The following is a 26,338-nucleotide window of genomic DNA, read 5'->3' on the forward strand; positions in this document are numbered from 1 at the left end:
AATTAAAGGCAGTTATCATAAAAAATATTGTAACTGAAAGGAGCTTTTGAGCATTGTTCATTCGAATGAAAACCTTGTCTTCACTGAAGATCTTTCTTTTGACTTCGGCAGAGTCTCTGGAGCCATTATTTGTTCACCGCCTGAGGAAGCCTCCGAGATCGTAATAGACGCTTTACGAGCAGGTAAGAGGAACGGCTGCAAGTTCAGCTTTCGTGTGTAGTCAGTGGCGCAGGCTGGGGCAGACTTGTCTGCCTGACGAACACCCTCAGTGTGAGCGCTCCCTCGTTTCAGCTCTGTCCTTTGAGTTGTGCACACTGTCTTGTTGCATGATTAAAGATAAATTAGTCCGCTGATGCCGCTGGTGTTAATGGCTTAGCGCCGATGCAGTTTGTGCTGCGCTGGTCCCAGCGTGGCTGTGTGTCGTGACTGGTGCTGGAAACGGCCCCGGGATGCGCAGGGGCTCTGGCAGAGCGGTCACACATCCTGGCTCCGTCACCAGCTGGTGGCATCGTGGCTGGAGCCCAGAAGGAAGCTCGTGGCATCTACAAACAAAACCCTGTGCTTCAGTTTTATCCAACGCGCTTTCTAGCACATGACAATGTGTACATGTTTTTGCAAGAGCAGAACGCTCTGTGCAGATCGTGTCCTGCCTTCAGCCCCGTGTTCTGTACTGTTTTCCCCAGGAAAAGGGGTGTTTTGCGAGGGGCTGCCCAGTTTGGACGGGCAGAGGGCAGAAGCTTGTTTCGATGAAGCCGACAGATGTGGGAGGCCCTTGGTGTGCGGATTCTACAAGTAAGACCAGCATTTCTCTTCTGATTTATACTTGACGAGAAGCGCCTGTCTGAAAGTAGCGGTGATTCCTCGGGCTTTCCTGAGTTTGTCCTCAAATAAACTTATGTTGATGTTCATCTTGGAGTTAACTGGATTGGATTAATTCTTCATGCTTAATGAAGAGAAAACCTAGCTGTCATGAGATTAAAATAACTGTTCACTTGAATGGATGCTGAGGGAGCTCAAATGGTGGAGCCTTCAAGATGTCAAAGGTCCGTTTTATTTTAGAATGGCCACAGGCAGGTGGGGTCCACATCTCTGCAGTCTGTTCGAGGTTTTGCAGACGCTGCAGCAAGTTGGAGCTCAGAGAAGGAAATATTCTGCCGGTGCTCTCATTTTATTAAGCTATATGGCCGTGAGAATTTTGCTTGATGTTAGAATACTGGCCTATCCAATGGGAATAGATTTATTAATCTTTATAAAGTAATATTTCTACTTGTGACCTTACATCTGGACCCTTAAGATTAACTAATTGAAACAGAAGGAAAGTAGATTAATTTTAATTCGCTCCTGCTCTGTTAAACTTGCAGAAACCTGGGGAGCTCTGCTGAAAGCCAAGGGTGCCGCTTTAAACTTGCGCTTGGCGCTTAACGCCATTGCTGAGCAGATGTGAGTTGTTAGTAAACGCATGGATCATTTGTCCTCCTCTGCTGAGAAGAGTTTATTTAATTGCAAATAGAATTGATTTGGGCAAATATATGTGTATTTCCTATACGCTGGTATGTAATTACACAAGAGGTCTGCCCCAGGCTGGGCCGTTTGAGTGCTCCGCGCGGGTCTGATCGCAGCGTAGGGCTGAGATCAGCTGAGGTTTTGGGCAATGCTCACCTGAAAGTGAACGTGTAGGCAGAGCCCTGAGGAGAGCTGGGCTCATTTAGTGGGTCTTTAAATGCTTTCAGTCCCTATAGTTTTAATTTCTTAATTAACTGCTCTGTGTCCCCCGTTTCTCTTTGAAGGCGCTTCGACCCAGCGCTGCAGTTCCTGTGCAGGAAGGTCCGTGACAGCCGTGCCCTGGGGAGGATCCACCGCGTCGCGACCGTCAGCAGCGCCTACCCAGCAGCGTCCCCGAGCCTCCTGAGCGCCGCAGGTACCCGTGCAACGCGTCCTCTGCAGGGCTGGAAATGCATCTGGCCCTGTGTTCTGAGGGGGAGCCCCTGTGGCTGTGCAGCCTTATGGTGCGCAGGTTTTCTGTTGAGAGGCGTTTTCTTTACCAGTCTTTATTTCTGTTGCGTTTTTCTGTTTGCTTTTGCTGTTACTTTCCCCGATATGGAGGGCTTTTTCTCTCGATCTTGGGGCAGTTCAGAAATGCACATTGACTGTGGGTTTTAAACGTGGAGACTGTAACGCCCAGTTTTGCTTCTTCCAGGTGGAATTTTTTATAACGCTGCAGTGCACGATCTAGATATCGTCAGTTTGCTGTTGGGAGAGAGCGCACCAGATACGATATTTTCCCTGGGGCACGCGTTCTGCGCAGGTAAGAGTAAAACTTGTGGTAGTTTATCGTATAAATAAATCTTGTGATTGTGGCACTAAAATTGGGAAGAAGGAGTGTACGAGACCACAGTAGCCATGACCTAGTTATTCCATCAGAGACCAGCTGAAAAAAGTGTAGTGAAACAGAAGGCAAGTTTCTCAAGAAGCTGTAGCAGAGGGAGGATTTGTGTGCGCTGTCAGTGCCCCGCTGGCGTGGAGCGGCTGCTGTGGGATGTCACCGAGCTCTGTGGCGACGGAGGGGTGTCACGTTTGCCGCTTGCTGTGAGCGGGTGCCTCTTTGTCGCTCAGATCTGGCCCAGCTGAAGGACGCGGACACTGTGGCGATCAGCATGAAATTCCGTAGCGGAGCGATCGTGACCGTGGACGTCAGCCAGCACTGCACCAAAACCTGCGACCACAGGCTGGAGGTGCGTTCCCGCTGCTCCGTCGAGTCTGTTGCAACACCGCGGACCAGCACAAAACCACTCAAAACCAGGGTTCTCTTTCCTGTTTGCTGCCTCCCCGCAGGTTCATGGCTCTCAAGGAACGTTACGGGTCGATAATCAGAATCCCCTGGGGATTACGGAGCACGGGACTTCGGTGTCTTTGTGTCCCCAGACCCAAGCTGATCGCTACCGGGACGCGCACAGGGAGCTCTTCCGACACTTCCTGAGAACGCTGAAAGGTGGGACAACACTACTTTGCTTTTAGTGAAACCTTCCCTAGGACGCTGTTCCGATAGCAGTTGCAATTGGGTGTTTGTGTCTGAAGTCTCCCAAATAAATGAGTGGGTGTGAAAACCAGGAGCGAGGTTGGTCATGGCCGAGCTGAAGCCAGGGTCGTGCAGGTGATGGGCGAGCTCCTGGCGAGCACAAGCAGCGTTTCACAGCCCGCTCTGCCTGCCTTTGCTTAGGGAAATGATGATTAACCGCTTGGCTTCACAGGGCTTTCCAGTCAGTGAGACAGGTTAGGGATGGGGCGTTGATCTGAAGCTGTTCTGAGAATGAAAATGTGGAGGAAAAATGACATTGGGTTTTACTGGTGTTTGTGACGGAAGCAGCCGCTTCGAACACCAAGGAGACCCCGGCTGGAGGCCTGGCTGCCCGGCAGTGGAAACATCCCTGTTCTACGGGCTGCGTTGACAAAAACACAACGTTTTAGTCACAGGACGGGAAGGAGAGGGGGCTGAAACTTTCCTTTTAAGACGTGAGGCCCCAGCTGCGGGGCCTGGAGCGGGTTGTGGTGGTGGGCGGCCACGTCCTGACAGGCCGAGCGGTGGTAACGTGGGCATTGCGCTGCCGTCCCCGCAGGCGCGGAGCCCCCCGCCGTCACCAAAGAGCAGGTCCTGTGCGCCATCCGGGTCGCTGCAGCTGCCCAGCAGTCCTGGAGAACTGGATCCGCCGTTGACTTGCGCAGCGAAGCAACAGATGCGCCGCTAATCAAGACGGAGATAATGTGATTGCCGCTGTTTCCTGTAGCGCAGGACATCGTTCAACTCTGCTGCAGCGAGGTCTGCCCGCCTGCCAACGTCTCCCTGTGGTTTTGCCGTTTCTGTGGGGAATGCCCTGAAGATGGAGGCGCGTTTGACCAAGAAGCGCTCGGCGCTGGAGCTGCAGGGGGTTCCTGGCGCCTTGGCCGGAGCCCTGCGGGTATTGTGGGGGGTTTGGCCCCTGAGGCACTGGGCAGAGCCCGGTGCCCGGGCCAAGGGCTCAGAGCATCGCCCGCCGCGCTGGGGGCAGCACGGGGGGGTTCCTGGCAGCTGGACGAGAGAGGTGATACAAAGCTCAAAATAATATACGGGCGCACCCCTCCGGTCCGTGCTGATTTCCCTTTGGTGCACACAGGAATGGGACTTCTGTGCTGAACTCACCTTTGGGCCTCCTATTTATTGTTTTGGTTGTTATTTTTACTACATTTTCTAAATATTTTTGGAAAGAAGTTATGAACTAATTTTCTTGTGGGGAAAGAGAAAAAGAAATGGAAAAGGAGGAGGGAAACCTGTGACTGTCCTGATGGTAGGGACAGAGGCACTTGGCGTTGAGGCTGTAAATGAAGGCTGTTCTGTAGAGGAGAGATGTGTTTGGGCATTTTGGTGCCAAACCCCGCGTTACCCAAGGACGTTTTGAGGCTGCAATCTGGATTTGCACAGATGCTGTTCCTGCTGCCTGCACCTGCGCAGCTCCCCAGGCTCTTCTCGTGTGGTAACGTTTTGGTAGCAAAGCTGAACTAATAGTCGCATCCCTGGCTGTAGGAACGGCGTCTGATTGCGTCTTTCACGGGTGTGTTTGTTAGATTCCCGCAGATTTGGAACATACACCATGGGAACAGTCAGTGCCTTCCCCAGCAGGCAGCTCTGCTGGAAACCAGGTCTCTGTACCTTTTATTTGTGTGTGGAACTCACTGCACATGTAGAGATTTGACTCCTCTTGTCTGTTTCTCATGCTGGTTTTCCAGATCTTTTGAAAGCTGTTTTTATTGTATTAATAACATTCTTGCCCTAAGTGTTGCTTTAGAAATGACACTTCTGGCTAGATTCTTTATTTCAGTCAATTTCCAATTCCTACGTATGGGATATATATTACTAAACTAGCAATAGCGGTTACATTTATAACTACAGACAATTTGTTCGTGGAAATTATTTTTAACAGTGTAATTTTTCAAACTCAGAAAAGCCGTGTCTTAATGATAAAGATTAATGTCAATTCCATTCTCTATTTTCTAGTCATTTATTGAAGAAAACGAAGTTTTACCTATGAAGTAGCAGCCGTTTGCCCGTGTGCGGTCAGTGCAGCGTTTGCTGCGATGGGCAGGTTTGTGTTTGCGGGGGGTTGGGGGCTGTGCTCCCACCCTCGGGGTCTCGCTATGGGAGGAGCCGCTTTCCATCCCATGCAGGCAAGGGCGTAGTTGCCAGGTGCTGGAATTCCCACATGTACTTTTATTGCGTTACAAAAAAAATATAAGAGAAGCCACAGCTATAAAAATAACACATTTTCCAAAGGTAACGTTACAAAAAGTCCCCTGGGTACCGTGGTTGGGGTGCATCGCTTAATACTGCCAGAGGAAGCCTCAGTTCACGTTGGAAACATGAGTGAGCGTTTGGAAACCTTTAAAGCATTAAAGTGCTTTAATTGGCCGTAGTCCCAGGCCGGGTGCGGGTTTGGGCAGCGCCGCAGGGCGGGATGTGGCGGTTCTGCCCGGGGCCGGAGGGGCCGCGGCCTGACCAGTGCTGGGCTCCAGCAGCGCTTGGCGCGTCCCCTCCCGCAACGTGTTTGGAGGAGGAAAACAGCGTGGAATTTGGAATAGATAAGGCTGGAGACGTGATTCTCTGCATGTTTACATGCTCAAACATGAAATTCATTTACTTGACACTAGAGTGTCTCAGGAGTAAGTATCCGTTTTTACAGCTTACATGAAAATAAATCTTTTTTCTCCTTACAGCACAATGAGTATATTGTATGTACATTGGTGATGTTTATATACATGAATACTTAGGTACGTGAACACATCAGGAGCTGACCCACGTGTTCTTTTCTGCCCTGGAGGAGCGCAGGGCGCGGGTGCGCTGTGGCAGTCACCAGGACAGCGGGTCGTGTCCCTTCGCCTCGGCCCCGGCGCATCCCGCGCGGAAAAGGGTGCAGGTCGGGGCGACGGCCGCTGCGCAGTGATGGAGACCTGCCAGTGATGGAGACCTGCCAGTGATGGAGACCTGCCAGTGCTGGACACCGCGGGGAGCACGGAGCAGCGGGGGTGGGCGAGCGGTAATGAAGGTTCATCTCGCAAGGAGAACAACGTGCACTCCTGACAGCGCGTCTGTTGGGCGAGGATCCTCGGGCTCCCCGCTTCGCTTTGCTGAGCCAGCTCCGCCGCAGCTGCCGCCGCTTCCTCTGCGCTGCGGCTCGGGGCCGTGCAGTTCCCCTCTGGACAACAAAATCACCTTTCCAGACGCCCAAGGCTGAAAGTATTTTTCACGGGGGGTTTTGCTTCCCCCCCAGTCTCGCTGCTGCCCCCCAGAGCCCCTCAGTTGATCTCTCCCTCCGTGAACTCCTCCTTTATGGACTGTTTGCGGGATTTGCAGTCCGGGAGGTCGAAGCCGAAGTCGGCCCAGTCGTCGGCCGCGCCGCGGTTGGGGATGGTGATGGTGTGGCGCACGCGGAAGTGCACGGCCTCCATCACGCGCTGCCGCTGCAGCTCGCCCGAGCTGCCGATGGAGATGCTGGCGGCGTTGCTGCTGGAGCGGAGCAGCGGCTGCGCCCCGTACTCGTGGCTCTGCTTCAGCTCCTGCAGCCCGCGCCAGATGATCATCCTGTACTGCTCCGGGATCTTCAGTGCTCCGAGATCCTGGAAGGACAACAGTGCTGGGGCACGGCCGGCAGGACGCGGCTGCACCGGGGCAGCGAGCCCCCGCCACCTGGACCCTGAGCTCGTGTGTTAGGGGACACATGGGCATGATGCTCGAGCGCCCAAAGGTGGGGCTGGAGCTCCCCTGGGTCGCAGCACCAAGCCTGTGGGTGTTTCTCATTTGCAGCCAGTGGCTGGGTGACCACTTACAGGTTAGAAATGAGGTTTTTTTGGGGGTGGGTTCACATCAGAGTGGTGTGAAAGCGGGAGGGAGGGGACGCGGGTTGCAGAGCAGCGCGGGAAGCGTCCTCACGTCAGCCAGGTCCTGCACCGGGAGGCTGGGGGAGCACGGCCAGGTGCCGCTGGCTCCGGTGGCCTCAGGGGACCGACTGTGTCCCCAGGATCGGTCACTAATGCTCCCAAATGGGCCGTGGCAGGTGGGGACGAGCTGAGGGTTGGGGTTGTGGAGCCAAACGGGGTCGTTACCCTCGGGACTGGGGCACCAGCACAAGCGCCAGCGTAGCACAGAGCTGCCAGGGATCCGTGTTAATGGCAAACACAGAGACTCACATGTTAATGAGTGCAGACAGCGAGTACGCAATTAGTAATTACAGATGCCGACTCAGACACACAGCTCAGTGATCCGATACGAGGTCTGGCCATGCTGGACGTTTCCTTTGACAGCTTACAGAGGGTCGGGGAGTTAGTTCAGGGAAGGGTCCACGACCAGGCTACGGTTACACAACTGGCCCCCGCTACCACTGACAAATCACCGGGGCTCCGGCAGCGCCGGCGCGGTTACCGCGGCTGATAGTGCCAACTGCCCGGGGAAAAGGGGATCGGGACAGGAGCTTGTCTGGCCAGAATGCCAGCTCTGGGCTTTAGGGGGCTTGCTAAGGCTCAAAGGGCCTAAGATGATGTATTTTTTAACTCTTTCTCGTTCCCCTGCCTCGGTGGTGCCCTCATCCTGTCACCGAGAGCCTGCGTGTTAACCTGGAGCCACAGAAGCTGATGCTGTGCAAGCTCGGGCACTTTGTGTCCCCTCGACTGTTCTCAGCAGCTTTTGCCTGACCTGCACTATTTCGTTCCAGGGATCCCTTAGTATGAGCGCTGGGCTCGACTCCCTGGCTCAGCCTCTTTGCTCTAAGGATTAACAGGGGAAGATGTGAGACCGGGTCAGCTTGAGAAGCCGCTGCCGGGCTCGGAGCTGTTGTTCTGCCGGCTCCCTGGGCTCTGGGGGACGTTGCTCAGCACCTCAGCCTTTTCCTCTGGGTTAGGTGGAAAATCTACCTGAGGTCTGGTCTGGAGATCTCTGCTCTTTTGTTCCTGACAGGCTGGAGAACCAGCTGAGACTGTTGTGGTTGCTGCCGCTGGCTGAGCTGCTGCTAACTCTGAAGGAGCAGAAGGGGAAGGTGTAAATCCTGAGGGGCGCGTGTGCTGTGTGACGGGTTGGTGCACTTTTCCCTTTCCTTTAAACCAGTTTTGTCCTTGCTTTTCAGATCAACAGCTGATAGAAACAAGTGGTAAGAACAGATCTTCCCAAAGCATTTACCTCTATGGATAGGTTCTGCAGGTGGTAAATATTCTGTAACCCTTGTGAGGTGAAATAGTCGATGCAGTTTGGACACCCCAATCCTGTTAAAAAACTGCAGAAAGAATTTGGAAAGTAAAGCGGCGTTAACGTGTCAGGAGTCAAAGCTGCGCTCGCAGGGGCGGCTGCGGGGCCAAAGGCGTTCGGGTCCCTGCGGGGGCTGCTCCCGCCTGCACGTGGCGCAGCTACGCGCCTCGTTGCCCTGTGTGTGTGGCCTCTCTGGGCTCAGGACCGTGTCTGTCGAAACATAAAGGCTGAAACGTTCAGGAATGGCTGTGGACCTGTCACCGCACGTCTGATGGAAACGAGCCACGTGGAGCCACTTCCAGGCATCACTGGTGGGGACGGGGAAGGGGAGGTCACCCAGCTACGCGCTGGTTTGACGTGCAGGGAAAGGCTCTTGTTCGGATGCATTTAATTTTTAATTAAGCAGGGATGGATCACCCAGACAGAGGCGTTCGAGGGCAATAGAGGTTGCTAACTGGCGGGTGGCTGGGCTTTGCTTTCTCAGAGGAGAACGGTCTGTGTGAGTTCCTGAGCAGTGATTTCTCAGTTGGGACCAGTGGCCAGGTGACCAGTTGCCAGACAGCTCTGCAGGTTAGAGCGAGAGACAACAGCCAGAAACGCCGGAGGACGAGACACATGGGGTGTGGACGCTGTCCCTACCTGACGAGGCTGGGGTCGGGGTTGTAGGGCGGCGGGGGCGTGCAGTGCGATCCCGACACCATGGACTGTGACGAGTGGCCCCCGTTCATCTCCCCGTTGGGCTGCATGGGGTGGCTGTTCAGCATCCCGGGTCCTGGCAGCACGGTGTCAACGCAATGAACAGACCCGTTAGACATCAGCGAACGGGCACCCCCTCCCGCAGGGCTGCTCCCCGCCCCGCAGGAGCTCACCCATGGGCGCCAGGCCGGGCGCGGGGCCGGGGCCGTGCTGCGCCGCCTGCCCCACCAGCTGGTTGACCGACGGCAGCTTGTTGATTCCTCCGCCGTGAACCTTGTTCATGGGCGAGAGCACGGGGCCGTAGGAGGCCGGTGTCTGCAGCTGGCTCCTGCGCAGGGGAATGAGCGGACGGTCAGGGTGGGCTGGAGCCCCCGTCCCGTCCGAGGTCCCCTCTGCCCATCGCTTTTGCGCCCCCTGACGTGCTGTGAGCCAGCGGAGCCCAGAGCAGGGCGGCCCGGAGCCCCCGCCCGCTCCGGGTGGCACTTACTGTCTCTGCAGCAGCTGCTGCTGCTGCTGCCGGTAGGAGTCAACCAGCTGCTGCGGGACCAGCTCCACCAGCTCCAGGCTCTCCTTTATCTTCATCAGGATCTCGAAGTTCTCCCGGCCTCGCACCTGGGAGAGGGAACAAGCCCAGGGCTTCGCTCTGCTCCCGTCCCGCCCAACACCTTCCTCGTGGCCCTTTTCCCACTCACCCACACCAGGGGGTGTCACCAGGACTATTCAGGACTCCCTTGCACATGAGCATGCACAGATAGTGTTTGCTCCTGTTCTCTCCATCTCTGCTCAGCCCCTGTGCAGCCCAATCCTGCCCCACAGCCTGTCCCTATGGCATTTCTCACAGTGGGGGCGATGCCACCACCGTCCCCAGCCGAGCTGTCACCCGGCGCACCTCACTGACACTTACAGGCACGTAATACATCTCCTCCTCCCCGTGCCTCCGCTTCTTAACGCCGGCCCCCAGCGCCGGGATGCCCTGCGGGCTCTGCTTGAAGGCTGGAAAGGAGAGAGGACGAGTGTTAGCGTGCTGTCCTCTTTAGCTCGCCGTCCTCGTTAGCACGCGAGGGGACTCACTGCGCTTGTTGTTGTTGCCGTTCTTGGACGCGCTCTCGTTCAGGGCTTGCTGCTCCCGGTAATGGTCTTCATCAGCCTTGCGGTCCCTGCCGGGACAGGCGCAGATCCGTCCCTCGAACGATCTCCTCCCGAGGACCTGCCCGCTGGGGACAGACAGAAATCGGTGACCGCGGTTCTGCTCGTTGTGGCTCAGCCCCGCGCGTTACGGTTCCAGAAACACGAGCAGCAGAGCGCCTGCCCGTCGCTGCGTGGGAAGGGGCGGCGCAGGGAGCGAGGCAGCCCCAGGCACCGGGAGCCCCTCGGCAGCGTCTCCTGGGGAGAGGAAGGCTCCAGCTGCGGGGCAGCGCCAGCGCCGGGCTGGGTCCCTGGTCCCCCATGTCCCTGTCCCCTGGAGCTGCCCCTGCTCGTTCCCGAGGCCCCCAGCCTCCGCAGTGCCCGTCCCTGCTCCGCAGCCACTCACTCTCTGGTCTCCAGGGTGATGATGATGAGGATGGGCCTCCTGTTCATCCCTCCCACGCAGCTGCTGTTGCACATGAAGTTGTACAGGATGGTGGTGAACTCGGTGCCCACCTGCCCGGGAGGGGAGAGCAGGGGCTGAGCGGGGGGCAATGGGAGAGGCCGGCTGGGTGACGTGGGGATGGTCCCAGCTGGGAAGAGGGGACAGTACAAGGACGGGGGGGGTCCCGAGGTCCCGCAGGGCAGGACTTGGGGGGATCTCCCTTTATGTGCCACGTCCCAGGAACGGGATGCTCTGGGATTCTTCCCAGGGCCGGGAGCTGCGGATGCTCCAACAGAGCTGCCACTGGCACAGGGACCAAGCAGGGGGTGCCCTTAGCCGTGCCAGGGCCAGCAGGATGCTCCTGCCCTCTGCCCCTTACAAGCACCCCGTCCCCAGCGGGTTCGCCCTGGAGCAGGGGCTGGTCCTGCCCCGCCCTGCAGCAGCGGTACCTGCGGGGGCTCGTAGGGCACCATCACGCTCTGCCGTCCCGTCACCGGGTCGTCCACGTACTGGGACAGGTTGTTGCCTTCCACGCGGATGAGGTGGCTGGCGGGGGCTGCCTGGCCTGCGGGGGAAACCTGGCGTCAGGGGGCAGGGATGTTCGGGACCCCCGTCTTGTGCCCGCGGGGGCTGCGGCGCAGGGGGGGCCGGGACCCCCGGCTGATGGGGGAGCAGCACTCACCGTCATTGAAGTCGCGGCCGAGCTCGTGGTTGGGGCAGCGTTTCACCACCTCGGTGACGTGCTCTGCCTTCTTGTAGACGGGCATGGCCCGGATGATGGTCCCTGGCGGCGGGGGGGTGGACACCTTGATCTGGATGGGACATGTTTTTGCAATCTGGCAGTAGAGTTTCTTCAGCAGGGGGGAGTACTGGAAAAGAAGAGATGCCCATGGGGTGAATGTCACTGGGTTCGATGGGACGGGGGCTGCACGCCTGGGGCTCCCATCCCTATGTGGGGGCTCGTGCTGATGGTCCCATCATTGCAAACTGCAACTGCAGGGTCTTGCAATGGACCACGACATTGCAAACTGCAACTGCAGGGTCCTGCGATGGACCACGACATTGCAAACTGCAATCGCACAGTCCAGCGCATCGTAGGTGAGAGCAAGCACAGCAAAAGCCTGTCTTTGAGGTAACTATTTGTTCTCTAGGCTCAATATTTGTCCATCGCATGGAAATACTTAAATGTGACTGAATTCACACACGCTACACGGTATCTGCTTTCCGTGTGAACCAGGTACAGCCAGGCAGAGGTGAGGGCTGGGGCTGCGGGAAGGCGCTGGGGTGCTCTGCCCCGGCGGGAACACTCACTACACTGGGACTAAGGGGAAATATTGCTGAAAATTGGCATAAAGCCTTGTTCATCCAGCACTCAGCCCATCCTGGAAACATTACCCTGAGCCCATGACCACACGCGGCCCCTGGCTGAGCCGAGGGTTGGGAGCACCGAGGGTGCCGACGCTCCGCAGCCCCAGGAAACTGCGCTTTGTGTTGTGAACAGAATCACGGGTGATTACGCAGGACTCGCAGTTTAATTCTGACCAGCCCGGGTGGCACAGCCGGGTTCATCCTGACCACTACTTGGTCCTTTGCAGCTGCTCAGCGCGGCAGCCGCGGCTCACGGAGGACGTGTTGGGGACCGCTGCCCGCGGGGGGAGGACGATGGAGGCAGCGCCCGGCGTCGCTGCTTATAGAGAACGGCTCATGAGCAGTAAAACGCTTCTTGCGAGGGCAGAGCGGGCTGTGCCGTGCTGGGAGCAGCCCATCCCGCGCCGTCCTGCCAGCGCCCGGCCGCGCTCCCAGGTGCGGGGATGTGCAATTCCCTGCCCCTCGCCAGTGCCGCGCTGTTCTCCAGCTCCCGAGGAATGTGTTTGCTGTGCCGGAGCCCACCCCGCCGCACAGGGAGCAGCCGGGCCTGCATGGCAGGGCATGTTCCTGCGCAAACTATTTTATCTCATCCCCACAACATAACGCTCGGTGCCAAAAAAATACCACCGTGCAGAGTGTTTGCGAGGATGTTAAAGCGTGTCCTGAGCCATCCAAATACAGGTGTGCGGGGAGCGCGAGGCGCCCGCTGGCCAGGGCTGCCAGGAGCAGGACGCAGCAGCAAAGCGCTCGCCCAGCACTGCGGGCAGGGATCTGGGGGGCTGGCAGGGATCTGGGGGGCTCAGCCCTCACCTTCTCACTGCTGTAAGCCCAGTCTAGTACACCAGCACCACGGGAGGTTTCCAGAATGGATCTGTGCTTCCCCATCCCGGTGCCCTTTCTGCAGGAGCAGATCCACCCCTGAGCATCCCCAGAGGCTGCTAATGAGGCAAACGAGATAAACTGTTTCAGGTGGTACTTCTAGGGAAGACATAAAGGGCAGGGGCTCGTGTTGGGCAGAGTGCAGCAGCTCTGGGGTGCTGGGGATGTGCTGGGCCATGGGTGGTGGCAGCAGCAGGTCCCAGCTCCCTCCCAGGGACAAGGCGGGGGACGTCCCTGGGTCAGACTCTGCTCTGTGCTGGGGAGAGCAGGGACATGCTGTGGTGTTCAGAGGGTGTCATTGAGGGTGTAATGTGAAGCTTAATGTGGCAGCAAGAGTTAACCCTCCGTATCGGAGGCATTTGGACTTGCCCAGAGAGAGAGGATGCTCAGAAACAGCATCTCTCACCGAAACCCCCAAATCTTGTACCTGTGGTGCCGACTGCCCCGCGGCTCCTCGGCCAGGTGAGTGTGCGGGGTGTGACCCTGCGTCCCCAGCAGAGGTTGTGCCCAAGCTGGGAGCATCAGGGACACTGTCTCTCCCCTCTGCCCGGAGGGAGGAGACGCCGCTGGCCATGGCCCCGTAACCCGCTCGCCCGCGGTGCGGCGGGGGGTTAACACCCTCCTTGTGAGGAGGCAGCGTGGCAAAACAAGGGTTATTTGGAGGGGGGCTCTTCCTTGCCAGGTGTTAAAATACTGACAACTCCTGTCAAAGGATCCTTTCATGTAGACATTCCCGGGCAGCCCCCAACACGCCTGGGAAACATAACTGCTCTGGAAGAGCAGAGGTGCATTATGGCAAGTTCTTTAGTAACAAATTCTCTCGTTATACCATGTTATGACATGGATAAATCTCTGTTAAATAGCAGAGCGATTGCCCTGCAGGGAGAGAGGCTGCCGCTCAGCACCGGCATGCCTCCGCTGATAACCTTATCATGTCTTAACAGCTCCAGGATTGCCTTCAAAGATCCCTCCACAATAACAAGCTATTCTTTTAAAGCGCTCTACTGATAACTCTGGGCAGAAGTCAGGGCTGTGCCCCTGCGGCCGCGCTCCCGGCCCTGCAGACCAGCCTGTTCGTGGCCACCAGGCAAACGAACGTGATGCTTGTAGGAAGCTCAGCATCCCCAGCCGTGTTTTCAGGCAGGGACAGCCCTCAGCAGCGTATGGTCTCCATAGGGGACAGCAAAGTGCGCGTCGTGCTCAGGCTCCAAGCAGAGTAGGTGCCTCTGCTCCTGCGTGTTTCTCTGTGCTCACTGATAACCTGTCACACGTGCGTCTCTATGCAGGGCTGTGCTGCATCATCTGATCACGGGTACTGTACCAGCTGCAGCTGAAGTGCAGGCGCCCAGCGTGCGGAGAGCACGAGGGCACCGCGCTTCCCTCAAATGCAAGACACGACGGTCGCAAAGTGGAACCTGGGACATCAAAATCCAGGTATTTGGTCACACGGGCTGGTGCGGCCGCCTCACTGTGCGGCTCTGCCCCCGGCCCGTGGCTGTCTGCCCGTCTGCGCTCACCGGAGATGCCAGAGCGTGTCTGTGACCGCGCGTCTGCGGAGCACAACAGGCTCACGTGTCACTGCGGCTTGTGGGTGCCGGTTCGCTGTAAATAGCAGGAGCAGCGCTGAGCAATCCACCTGAAGCTTACATAAGTACGTTCCTCTGGGGCTTTTTCTGCAGGAAACGTTCTGCACATCACAAGATCTCTATGAGCGGGTGCCCCACCGCGGTCCACGGTGCCTGATGCGGCTGCAGCTGTGGAGCAGCGTTGAAATTCAGTCTGAGCATCTGCTGCTGCTCACCCTGCGCAAGGACCTGGGAGCTGCTCTGCTGCGCAGCCCCACGGCTGCCTCTGCCCTGCAAGCAGCAGCAGCGGGAGAGCTGGTTTTCCCTCGGGATGCTGACAGCCTTGCACACAAACAACCTGAATGTCCTGCCTGGAAAGCCCTCCCAGCCAAGTCCATCTCCCCCCAGCCCTACCTGGGCAGCAAAACCGCTAGAAGGATGTGTCCCGACAGATTCGGAGCTGATAAAATCTTATTTATCTTCAACTGTTGACACCGAAGCGTCTAGACTTGCCTGATCAGGAGGGCTGCAGCCAAGTCCTCTCTTGAAGGAAATGATTTGCTCAACAATTACTTTTTTCCAGAAATCCTCCCCCCTCCTCCCTACCAGCCTCCTCTTCTACATTCCAGTCTCCTCATTAGCTCTACTCGAGACGTGTCCAGGGCTGCAGTCAATGGATCCCAATAAAGCCACCAGCCTGGCAAGGGAGGGAGAAGAAAAGTGCTGCCTCCGGCTGCTAATTTCCTTGCGCTCCCCGGCAAGCAGCTGCGGAGCCGCATCCTGGGGCAGGTTCGGACAGATCGCAGCGCAGAGGTGATAATAATGTGTCTGTCATCTTCCTCAGACATGTAGCATCTTGCAAACCGCAAATACCGTTAACCGGCTCGGACGAATCTGTTACGACAGATCCTGAAGACATGCCGACTACAGAGCTCATTTTTTTTTTCCTTTCTAATTTTTTTTAATAACTGCTTTTTAATCACCAGCCTATATAACTTCTCACTGAGCTGGAAATTCCTCCCACAGCTACTTTGCAGCTCATCTGCTATGAGCGGGGTTCGAATGTGTCCAGCGCATCCCTGGTGCTCAAAGCCTCGGGGATGGCTCGAAGGCTGCCCTGGCACCCCGAAGGAGTCCTGCGCCTTTCCTGGGTGCGCATCCTTCAGCCAGGACCCCAGCCGCTGCTCAGCCGGTGCTGGCACGCTTGGGGCTTGGTTTAATCTCTTCTAGTAAGCCTGAGCCCTTCTATGTCTGGATACTCGGGTCCTCTGACCAAGCTGGCTCTGGAGTTTCCTCCCATCCACAAAAGCAGCTGAAAATCCAGCAAGGTGGTTATTTCATGCTGCATTACCAAGACTGGATATGGGGAGCAAGAGGCTGAGCGGGGCTTGGGAATCGCTGCTGGAAACAAAATGCAAAAAGCAGAGCAGCCAGACCTGGGCGCGGGGGGATGCGCTGCCCCCGCTGCACCCCCGGCCGTGCGGGGCTGCAGGAGCTGCTGCTGTGCGGTTCTTACTGCCGGGGTGGGCACGGGACGTGGGTTACCGGGGCACACCCAGTCTGTTTGTCATCTCTGATGCTTCAGCGGGTCCCTCCATCCCCGTGTGTTTCAGACCCCAGGGGCTGGCCGGAGCAGCATCAGTCCCTGGTACCTCTCACCCGGCTGCCGTCCCGCACCGCTGCCAGAGTCGTTCCCTGACCTGCGCATACCATACACGTTGGAGATAGTGGGGCTGATAGCGGGATCGTGTTGGAACATCACGCGCTGAATTCCTTTGCCTTTCTTCTTAATTCCATTGTGTCTGGAGCTCCTTTGCCTCCTCCACGCCCTGCGAGGGCTGGTGGGGAGCCTGCAGCGGGCTGGCTGGCTGCGCGCGGCTGCTGCTGGGGCTGCTTTCCTGCCCCTGGCGCACCAGAACAGCCACGCTCTTCTGCCCAGCTACCCAGATACAAACAATGCTGTTTGTGGCGGAGAGGTGGGGTGTGCTGAGCCATCCCTGCCCGTCCCCAGGCTGCCGCTGTTGGACAGGTACCTCCCTAAAACACCTCCATAAAATGCACAGGGAGTTTGGAGAGGGGGCTTGTTAGCTATAGATGCTCCTGAAAGTGTTTCCCTCCTCTTTACAACCGCCTCTACCCCAACAAGCAGCAGCATCTCACCTCGGCTCTGACATCTCCAGCCTCCCCACCGCAGGCTGTTTGCTCCCCGAGGCAGCAAGTGACACCTGGACGTGGCCCGCACCCCTTGCACCCAGGCTGCAGGACCCCCCCATGCTTAGCTCAGAGCTTTGTCCATCTGTCCCCAGCACCGGGGGCTCCGTGCAAGCCTGGGCAGCCACTCTGCATGGGGGGCTCGAGCCCCCGTGTCCTTTTGCAGCCCGGCCCCGGGAGGCCAAAGACCCCATTAACGCTTCTGCCGGCTCTGGCACACGCAACAGCGCTGGGGAGGGGAGGGAGCCCCGATCTGCGCAAATCCGACTTGAGAAAAATACTAATTATCTATCAGTTACCAGCTGGCCGGCGTGGCGAGGGGCTGCCGGTGCGAAAACAGCCGCGATCAGCTCGTGGTGGCGTGTACGGGCAGCTCCGCCGGGCCGGGAGCCCTGGTGGCTTCCAGCAGCCGGGCAGCTGCCGGCGTGCCCCGTCCTGCCCCCTCCCGCCGCGGAGCAGCCTGCCCGAGGGGCTGCCAACCTGCGGGGAGCAACCTTATTTTCAGCATCTGGCCATTGCTCTCTGCTGATAAGAAGGCCATTAAAAATGAGAAGGGAGTTGGCGGCAGCCTGGGGGCTTCCCGCAGCTCAGCCCAGCGCGGCTGCTTTGGTTCGGAGTTCGTGGCAACACGGCGCTTGGGGTCCAGCCCGGGAGCCGGGACACCCTGTGTCACCAGCGTCCCTCTGCAAGGACAGAGCTGCTCCTGGGAACGCCGGCTCCAAAGCCCTGTCCCAAGTCTTTGCCCCTTCTCCATTCACCCATTTCCTACATGTAGAAATCCCGCATCTCAGGGCTAGAGAGATCAGATGATTCTCTGGTTTCGTTCCTGCCCTGCTGCCCTGAGCCCCCTGCCCGCCCCTGCACGGAGCCAACACCATCTGCTTGAAGTTCCGCTTATCTTTCCAGAGATATGCAGACTCTTCATTTGAATACTTTAGGAGCTGGAGAATCCACCGCGTTCCTATGGTTAATTATCCTCACTGTTAAAAAATTTCCACCTTGTTTCTAGTCTGAATTTGCCTGGCTTCAGCTTCCAAGCACTGGATTTCATTATGTCTTCTTCTAGTAGATTAAAGGGCTGCCTGCTATCAGAAACCATCTCCTGTGCAGGCTGAGATTGAGCCAGCCTTGCGCTTCTCGTGGAGACCTTTCACGCAGAACGTTTCTCTGGAATCACCCTGCAAAGCATCTGTTCCAAATCTTCCCTTTTCTCTGGATGTCCCTCCCAGACCTGCTCTGTTCTGTCAGCGGTGGGTCTGGAGAGCGGGCGCGAGGGCAGCGGGCTGCGTGATGCCCAGGGATGCTCATCTCCGACCACACTGTGACCATGGGCTCCTCGGAGCCTCCTTCCCTAAGCGTGGAGCACGGAGAGCACCAAATCCAGAGGGAATCAGTGAAAACCCTGCGAAACCAGGAACCTCTAGGGCTGCACACTTCGGTCAACCAAAGCTCATGGTCGTGTCAAAGAACTACATGCAACAATTTGGCAAGACAACTCGCATCGGTCTATTTGGTTTGGCATTGCCTGTGGTCCAGCTGCCCATTGCTCCTTGGCTGGATCCTCCATCATCTGCCCCCAGATTTGGTGCAGTTAATCTTCAAGTATTCAAAAGCCACGAGGCTTCCCTGGCCACGGGTGACACAGGGAGTGTATTTTACCATTGTTGCTTTCAAAGCGCTGAATCAAACCACGTGTGTCCTTTCACACACCAAGACGGTTAATTCAGCTGCCCTTGGCTGGCCCGTGGCCAAGCTGTCAGATGTCACTGTCCCCAGCCCACTGACCGTACATCCAGCCTCCCTTCCCAAGGGCCTGTGTTTCCCAGCCGCTTTCCTTGTCTTGCTTGCACATTGACTGTTTATGTAGAGAATCGCACTGCCTACAGGCATAATTTATATATTGACTGACTGGCACTATATACCATGTGGGTTTTTTTGCTCAATTCCTTTCCTCATTTAACCAGGACAGGATTCCAAGAGCAGCCGTGGCAATGCAGAGCTCAGGCTGAGAGCAGCGCTGGCCGCCAGCACAAGGAACGCGGCTGCGTGGCTGTGACAGCCGCCGGTCGGGAGGACACGCAGCAAACCTGGCTGTCACCTCAGCAAACCTGGCTGTCACCGCAGCAGAGCCGCTCTCCGCGTGGCAGCCTCGGTCAGGACAGTCTGCACCCACACCAGCAGTCCTGCAGCGGTTACTTTGTGAATGAAACACCCCCCGCGCTCTCCGGGGTACAAGATGCTGCTGACCCGGTTCTGTTCTCCACAAGGCTCAGCTTCTGCGTGGTGAGACCTGGGCTCCCGGGGGATGCACAACCGCCCGGCACTGCGGGTCAGGGCTCCGCACGCCTCACCGACTGCCCTGACAAGTCTTACAGCCAGTTCAGGCATCCAGCTCCTCCGCCCTGGACCACTTCGCTCGGCTCCCATGCCGGAGCATCCTCCACAGGTGCTCACAGCTGCCCGCGGCTGTTTGCCGGCATCTCTCGGGTCCAGCTGCTCCCCAAGGCTTGCGGGTCAGCCCTCTCGAAAGCATCTAAGGACACCTTCTGCCTACCATGGGAAGGACTGCCTTGGCAATTAAACACATCATCTTCCAGAAATAAAAGTCATTATCACAGCTCGGGCTGACCTGTCGCCCCTGGTCTGCTCTGCCTGTTCTGTGCTAATGTCAGATAGCTGCCCTGCAGAAAACCCCATCGCTCCCTTGTTGTGTCAGTTGTCTCATCTCAGCCTTTCTGCTCCACTCACGTTTCCCAGAGGAGAAATGCCGCCTGCCCCGAGCGTGCCGGTGAGCAGCTCTCCACAGAAATGCCTCCAACATCAGCCACAAGTGCCTTTTTCTCTTCAAAATAGGGACGGCGCTATACTGAGCCAGGATGTGAATTTGGGACTTTTTGCCACAAAAAGCAAAGCAGCCGTCACGCAGGCTGCAGGTTCGCGGGTCCCTGACCTGCAGCACACCCCTCTGCTGGGTGCACGCGTGCGGTCAGACGGGCGCTGGACCAAACCTGCATCCCGCGGCATGGCCCGCGTCCCGCACAGCGCCGTGCCGCACAGCGCTCCCGCCGCGATTCAAAACCTGCTCTGCGATTGAGTCACTCCTCTGACACGAGACGAAAAGGGTTTGTAAGTGACAAGCAAGAATTTATGGCACAGCTGAGAATGGCCCTGGCAGATGTGAGCCACGGCCCCTCGCCCACTGACAGCGCTTGCTGGGAAATGCGCAGGGAAGCGCCCGGAGAACAAGGCAGGTACTTCCCCAGGACATTTCTCCAGCTTTGCAGTTTTCAGGGACATTTACCCACAGTTTAGGGAATTGCTGCAAGATAAGTTACATTCAAACTGCTGTGCTTAACATTCCTTTTGGAGAAAATCCCTGAGAAACAAGCACTGATGTTCCCTTCTCATTTTGCTTTCCAGGGCCACCTGTGCAGGTGAAGTCCCCACGAGATGGTGGCAGTGTCCTGCAGCCCCCCCGTGTGACCGTGCGCTCTGTGTCCCACTGCAAAGCACCACCCAGACACTCGGGCATTTGCAGCCGGCGGAGCTCCCCGTCTGCAGCAGCAAGCATCCCGCTAGCCCACGCAAGAACACATGCAACTTACGGTCCAGGTGGCCGACTTGGCGGTGCTGGATTGCTGGAACGTCACCTCAAAGTGGTGGGGACCGGGGTAGTCAGTGTTGGAGGGGATGACGGGAGCGGGGGACATGGCGTCGAAGGTCGAGCTGGGCTGCGAGTAGGGCGAATGCGTTGGGACATTGGAGGTGTGCTCGGAGCTGTAGGGGCTGGTGGAGGCTGCTCTGCTGCCGATGCTCTGATCCATGCTGTTGTTCAGCAAATTGAACTGGGACTGGAGGAAGGGAAAAGGGGAGGAGGGAAAAAAGAAAACACCAGCCAGTTTAGAGAGATGGAAACCTCAGCCACCCTTCTGCAGGGCTCCAGGTGTCCTGTTACAGCCTCCTTAAAGGGCCAGCGTGCGGGAGGGCCGGCCAAAATCACTGCTCTGGGTCACCTGGGGCTTGGCACAGGTCACCACTGGTGCGAGGGACAAACCCAATACCCTTAAATCATCCCCTTCTGCCCATTCCGTCCTCACCCGAGGCAGCGGGATGTCCCGGGAACCCTGCATTTCCAGCACATGGGGCTGCGCACAGCGCCTCTCAGGGGTTTCCTGGGGTTTGCTCAGGTGTGGGACATGTCCCGCTGCAGGCGGGTGGTGGCAGCTCTGTCCCATGCACGGGGCTCTGCTCGGCGGTGGCTTTCCCAGCAGCTGGAGCATGGAGGTTTGGGGCAGCTGCCAGCACAAGGCGACCACCATCCTCAGCCAAAGCGCCGTTCCCATCGCGACCGCACCACCCAGCCACCGACCTGCGCTCCCGACACCTCCCACACACGTTCCCTTGTCACGAGTGTACCGGGCGCAGCACCTCTGCAAGTGTTTCTCGATGAAGAACCAGCTCTGAATGGTGGTTTGTGCGATTCATTTCCTACCCGGGATGTTGCTGTCAGCGGCTTCCCCAATGCAGGGCTAATTTGGGGAAAACCTCAAACCTACAAAGCGTGCAGTTGCGACGTGGCGCGCTGCAGTCAGGTCACAGAGCAAACGTGCCTGTTTGTGCACCTTCTGACTCTTATTCCAGACGTGCTGGACCAAATCTGGGCTTTTTACAATTTTTGGTTTTAATTCAGCTTCCAGACAATTAGTGTCAGATACTCCCGGTGAGAGCTGGCAGCTCTTTTACCTGCAGGTATGGACTAACCAAAGCTGCGCTCTCAAAAGCCATATGGCTCAAGCGGCCTTAATCTTTCATCTGAAAATCAGACTAAAAAAATAATTATATGGTAGACAAATACACTAATATTAAGAAAAAAAACAAAACGTAACTGTTTCTCAAAGCAAGTGGGATGTTTTTTCCCCATGAATGTTCAATTCCCGAGTTGCCCAAGCGCTGCTGTGTGGCACTTGCGCCCGCCTGCTCCTCCGAAGGGCTGCGAGGCTCACGGCTCAGGAATCAAGAAACGTGTTTTAACTTGGGATCCAACCTCACCCAAACAGCTCCGATGTATAATGGTTTAGAGGCAATCATCCTTCTCCAAGAAAGTTCTCCTGTTGTCTGCATCTCTCACAAGGTCATTGGAGCCTGTGACTAACTGGAGGAATGCTGAACAAGATCTGGCTTGCTTCTACACATCCAGCCGTTTTCTCCCCTAAAATATGTGCGTAAACCCCTTGGTTCCTTCTCGCCATTCTATAAATAGCCCTGCCAAAAACAAAGCACCCCTGTCCACGCTTTCCACTATCCCAGGCTTCTCCTGGGGAGAAAGGTACGAGAAACTTTGGCAAACGGGCGTTAGAAGCGGCCGGGGGAGCCCGGGGGGGCGGCGGCGGGAGGGCTGCAGCACCATCGCCTTGGGAAGCAAAGCTCGGGCAGCGGCCGGGGAGAGCAGCGAGGGAACGGGGATTGCAGCTCCTTAGGGCTGATCTGCCACCCAAATAACCCCCGAGGACCACGGCGGAGCTGCTGTTCTCTGGGGCGAGGGAAGGGCTCCAGGAACAGGCTGCTCCCCAGCCCCACCACGTGCCTTAGGAATGAATGAGGAGCAAGTGCTCAGCAACTGAGCCAAGGAGGCGATTTCAGCGCTTCCCTGGCACAGGTATGTGCGTATTCAGGCAGCTCAGGCTGCATCCAGAGCGCCCGGCACAGCACAGTGTGTGCCCCCGCGGCTGCTCTTCTCCCAAAGTGGGATGTAAGCGGGAAGCCTTTCGCATCCCGGCGATGTCTCTGCTCAGAACCGTGAGCTCGGGAGCTGCAGGGCAGGCGGGGGGTTCAGTGACCCTTGGAAAGGGCCAGAAAAAAAACTCCACAAAAGCCATCCCTGCATGGTTTTGTGAGCTGGTGATGCTGAGAGCTCGTGGCTGTAAAGCTTAACGGGCAGGTAAATGAAGCATCCCAAGCTCCGCACAGGAGGGAGCCTTCCCTGGGGAAGAACAGTGACCTCTTGGCACATGAAGGGGACGCGAGACCCGGAGCATCCGTCACCCCTGCGAGCCGGGCTGCTGCCCAACGGGTTCACTGCCCGCACAGAGCAACCGGCAGCGCCGCAGGCACCGCGGCTCGGGAACCCGCTGGCAGAGGTGCTGAAGTCAGGTGCAGGGGAAAGCGACCGACTTGTTTTCAAAAATTGACTAGATTTTGGAAACATTCCCTTAAAAGACAAATGGAAGGCAGCAGTGTTTGTGTGTGTGTGCAAGCGTCAGCAAACCCAACACACTGTTTGTGTGTGTTTGTCTGTAAACATACACATATACATGCATATGTTTATCCAACACAGAGATAAATATTCACATGACTGCAGCAATGAACTTGCAAGGAACAGCACTGCAGCACAAAACGAACCCAGGACATACGTGCTTTGTATCAGCACACACAAGGCAAAAAAGAGGAGTGAAGTAATTTCTGGTCGGGAAGCAGAGCACTGCACCTTTCCATCTCTAACCATGTCTGTGCCCGTGTTTGATTTTCCTTAGAGCAGACACAAATCTCTTTTGACCAAGAAAGCAACCTCAGCGCTTGCAGACAGGGCTGGAAATGTACCGTCTGCAAGCTCAGGTACCGTTCCACCTGCCCTACCCTCCCGGAGGCTTTAAACCAGGGCAGAAATCCTGGCTGTGGCCACAGGGATGTGCCCTGAGCTCAGCTGAGGAGGTCCCAGTGGCAGAAAACAGGTGCTGCTGGTGCCCAGCACCACAGGGCGTTCATTCCTCAGAGGGATGCTCCAGTTGACACCCACATCCGCGGGGACGCGGGCGAGGGAGCCTGCACCCCGTCACACCAAACCCTAAACTGCACCTCGTGCTCTGCAGCACCCGATCAGGCAAAGCAGGAGCGGAATGCTGAGCTGAGCATCCCACACGCACACAGCGAATCGTCCATGAGTGGGGCTGAGGCAGCCGCGGCACGGGGAAGGTTTGCACCACCATGAGCCCCTGGTGCAGCCCTCGGCGGCAGAGGATGATTCCAAACGCAAGCAGCAAGGCAAAACCCATGAATAACAGGCAGCACCTACCGTGGTGTAATGCTGCATCGGGTCGCTGATGTACAGCATTTTAGTTGTCTGGGGATTCACAGAGCGCTGGGAAGTGTCCTGCCACGGGAGTCATGGGGTCGGGGCGGCGATGGGGACGGCCGCGGTGGGAAGGCGGGTGGGATGAGGCAGCGCGGGAGCGGGGCCGGGCGGGCAGCGCCAGGGATGCTGCGCTGGCCACCGTGTGCCGCCGTCTGTTGGCTTTTTTGCCTTTTTCATCTCCCTTAGTTCTGTCAACTCGCTGCATCCAACAACAAAACGGGGCCCACCCCTTTCTGTCCCTCATGACTATTCATTAAAGCGCAGGGCAGGTTCCAGCTTGCCCAGTGATGGACTGGGCGATACCAACCATTCCCACTGCAGGGAGAGCGGGGGTCCAGCTCCATCGTCACCCCCCACCAGACTCCGTTCCAGAAAGGTGCTCGCAGCCGCACGGGGCTGGAAACCCATTTGGCCACCCTAGGTGGCTGCCCTGGCATCAACCCGACGATGCAGTGACTCTGAGATAGCTCCATGGCTTGGAGACGTGGAGCTATCCCTGCCTAGATGGAGAGATATGGATAGGTGTGGATAGACGGATGTCTAGATGGAGAGACAGAGATAGAGATAGAGATAGAGATAGATAGATAGATAGATAGATAGATAGATAGATAGATGGATAAAGATGGACAGATAGGGATCTATAGGTAGATAGATATAGCTAGATATAGATAGGGATGGATAGATAGATAGGGATAGATGGCTAGACAGATATCTAGGCATATGGATATGAATAGATGTATAACTGGAGAGGTATGGATAGATACATAGATGGATAGATGGATATCTGGAGTGACCAGGCAGATTTCCTTCCGAGCCGAGGCAGACAGGGAACGGTGTTTCCTTCAGCCGGCCCCAGCGTGGGGCTGCACACTGACACACACCAGCCGTTCAGAGAGCGGACGGTGTATTTCGAAAGGTGAGAGCAGGGTGCAGCACCCACCCCCAGCACCACTGTGCCCGCACGGACCCGCGCACGGGGAGCTCAGCAGCTGTGTCATATATAAAGCTTAAAGCTCAAACTACCAGCCCTGACGTTGTCATCTCTAAGCAAAAAGGGTTGCATGGTGGGGCCAGTGTAAACATTTAGTACCGGTTCGTTATCCCGAGCAAGGGCCAGCAGCCACTCTGCCCTGCCCCGGCACAACCAGCAGCACCGGGGGCTGCACCGGCTCTGCCACGCTCGGCTTTGGTTACAGCAGGAACGAGCAGAAAGGCCATACGAGCTCAGCAAGGGGCAATTAGCAATTAGCACCTCAGCCCTGCCTGACCCCTCTGCCCGGCTCCTGCTCGCTGAAGACAAAGGCCGTGGAAGGGAGGGAAAGCAAGAGAAAAGCGAGGGAAAAGGGGCTGGGGGAGGGGATGCGGGCTGGCGGGCATGGAAACGGCGGCTTTTGGGAGGGAGATGCTGCCGAGGGTCAGCGCTGCTCCAGGGACGCTCCCGGGAGGTCGCGCTGCTCGGGGCACGGAACACGCACAAGTGACCCGGACATCTCACGTCAGCTTTGGGAGCGCGATGTGACCCTCCAGAGCTCTGCCTCGCGCACAGACGGCTTCGCTGCACAGCACGTTTACACTGACACAAGTTGTACTTTCCTCCTGCCGTGGAACTCGAGCTCCGCCGCCGTCACTGCAGCGAGCCCCTGCCGCTGCACGCAGCAACGCCATCTACTAACCGGGAGCAGCTCTTTTAGAGAACACTGAACCATTCAGCTCAGTGGCAGGTGATCAGTCCCTGCACAAGTGTAGTCCTTGTGTTTGGTTCATGAACCAGCCCACGTCCCACCCCGGAGCCCCCAGCTCGCCGCAGGGAACACGCGGTTGTGTCGGATGCAGCTCCCACACGTGCGGGCTGAGCTCACTCACCATGACCGAGTCGTTCATGCTTCTCATCTGGAATACGTCCATCGTGACCTCCGTGCGGTTGGCCACCTCATTGCTGCCTGCATGGTCAGACGGAGGGAGGTCGAAGTAGGTGCTGTCCGGCTCCCTGGGGACATGGGGACAGTGGACACTCAGCTCCCCTGCGCCACCACCTCCCAGCAACCTGCAGTTCCCATGAACATTCTCCCGTTCTCATCTTCTCCCTCCATGCTCTGCTGTTATTTTCCCATGGCACAGCAGGCTGTGCTCAAGCAAACCGTTGCCTGGCAGGTGAGGCAAGCAGAGGTGGGAAGTTTTCCATCCACCCAGCTGCTCGGGCACATCTATCACCTCAGAGTGTCCTGAAGTGAGAGGAAACTGAGGAAGAAAGAGAATGAAATGAAGCACAGTCCTTCTTCCTTGCTTGATTCAGAGTGTGAGGCTCAAAGGCCAAAACACTTGCAAAAGTTTTGGTGTGACTGGAAGATGTTTAATTTTAGACAAATAACCATTTTAATCAGGCAGCCACCAATCCTCCTGAGCTCGTGAGCGGAGCCCAAGGGGTAAGAGCGCATCCTCCCAGGCTTGGTCCCTGCATCCCCCGGGAGCAAAATTCTCAGTGTGGAGAAGGAATATGTGAAAACTGAAGCATGCAAAAGGAACTCATCTCCCCTCAGGCCTCAGTGATGATTTGTGCCGACACATTACAGAGCGAAGGGCTAAAGATCAGCCACCACTCACAGTGTGCTCCAGAGGTGCTCGAACGTTGTGCCCTCGTCAGCTGGCGATGACTGGGACAT

General features: G+C 57.0%; 2 protein-coding genes and 1 long non-coding RNA gene across 3 annotated transcripts in view; 2 read left to right on the forward strand and 1 right to left on the reverse strand.

The window, feature by feature from the left end:
- Window positions 1–5,608, forward strand: part of CEP104 (centrosomal protein 104) — a gene marked incomplete at its 5' end in the record, with an annotated part of 29,766 nt that extends 24,158 nt beyond the window's left edge. The window contains 7 exons of the mRNA XM_080358573.1: window positions 112–182; window positions 684–792; window positions 1,788–1,918; window positions 2,198–2,305; window positions 2,614–2,732; window positions 2,833–2,989; window positions 3,615–5,608. Of these exons, the coding sequence (XP_080214699.1) occupies window positions 112–182; window positions 684–792; window positions 1,788–1,918; window positions 2,198–2,305; window positions 2,614–2,732; window positions 2,833–2,989; window positions 3,615–3,763 (844 nt within the window). The 3' untranslated portion in view covers window positions 3,764–5,608. The remainder of the gene's footprint in view (window positions 1–111; window positions 183–683; window positions 793–1,787; window positions 1,919–2,197; window positions 2,306–2,613; window positions 2,733–2,832; window positions 2,990–3,614) is intronic.
- A 713-nt stretch (window positions 5,609–6,321) lies between these two features.
- Window positions 6,322–26,338, reverse strand: TP73 (tumor protein p73; the record flags this gene model as incomplete). The annotated part of the gene is made up of 13 exons (XM_080358853.1): window positions 6,322–6,642; window positions 8,195–8,288; window positions 8,900–9,032; window positions 9,130–9,284; window positions 9,444–9,568; window positions 9,861–9,949; window positions 10,028–10,170; window positions 10,488–10,597; window positions 10,976–11,091; window positions 11,209–11,395; window positions 20,155–20,400; window positions 25,542–25,665; window positions 26,280–26,338. 13 exons carry the CDS (start codon window positions 26,336–26,338, stop codon window positions 6,322–6,324), a joined length of 1,902 nt encoding a protein of 633 aa, XP_080214979.1.
- Window positions 8,462–14,467, forward strand: LOC308049297. Its single transcript, XR_013923272.1, has 3 exons — window positions 8,462–8,571; window positions 14,060–14,207; window positions 14,453–14,467. It is a non-coding gene; the product is annotated as an uncharacterized lncRNA (long non-coding RNA).

This window comes from Nesoenas mayeri (genome assembly GCF_963082525.1).
Source record: "Nesoenas mayeri genome assembly, chromosome: 24".
NCBI classification, from domain to species: Eukaryota; Metazoa; Chordata; class Aves; order Columbiformes; family Columbidae; genus Nesoenas; species Nesoenas mayeri.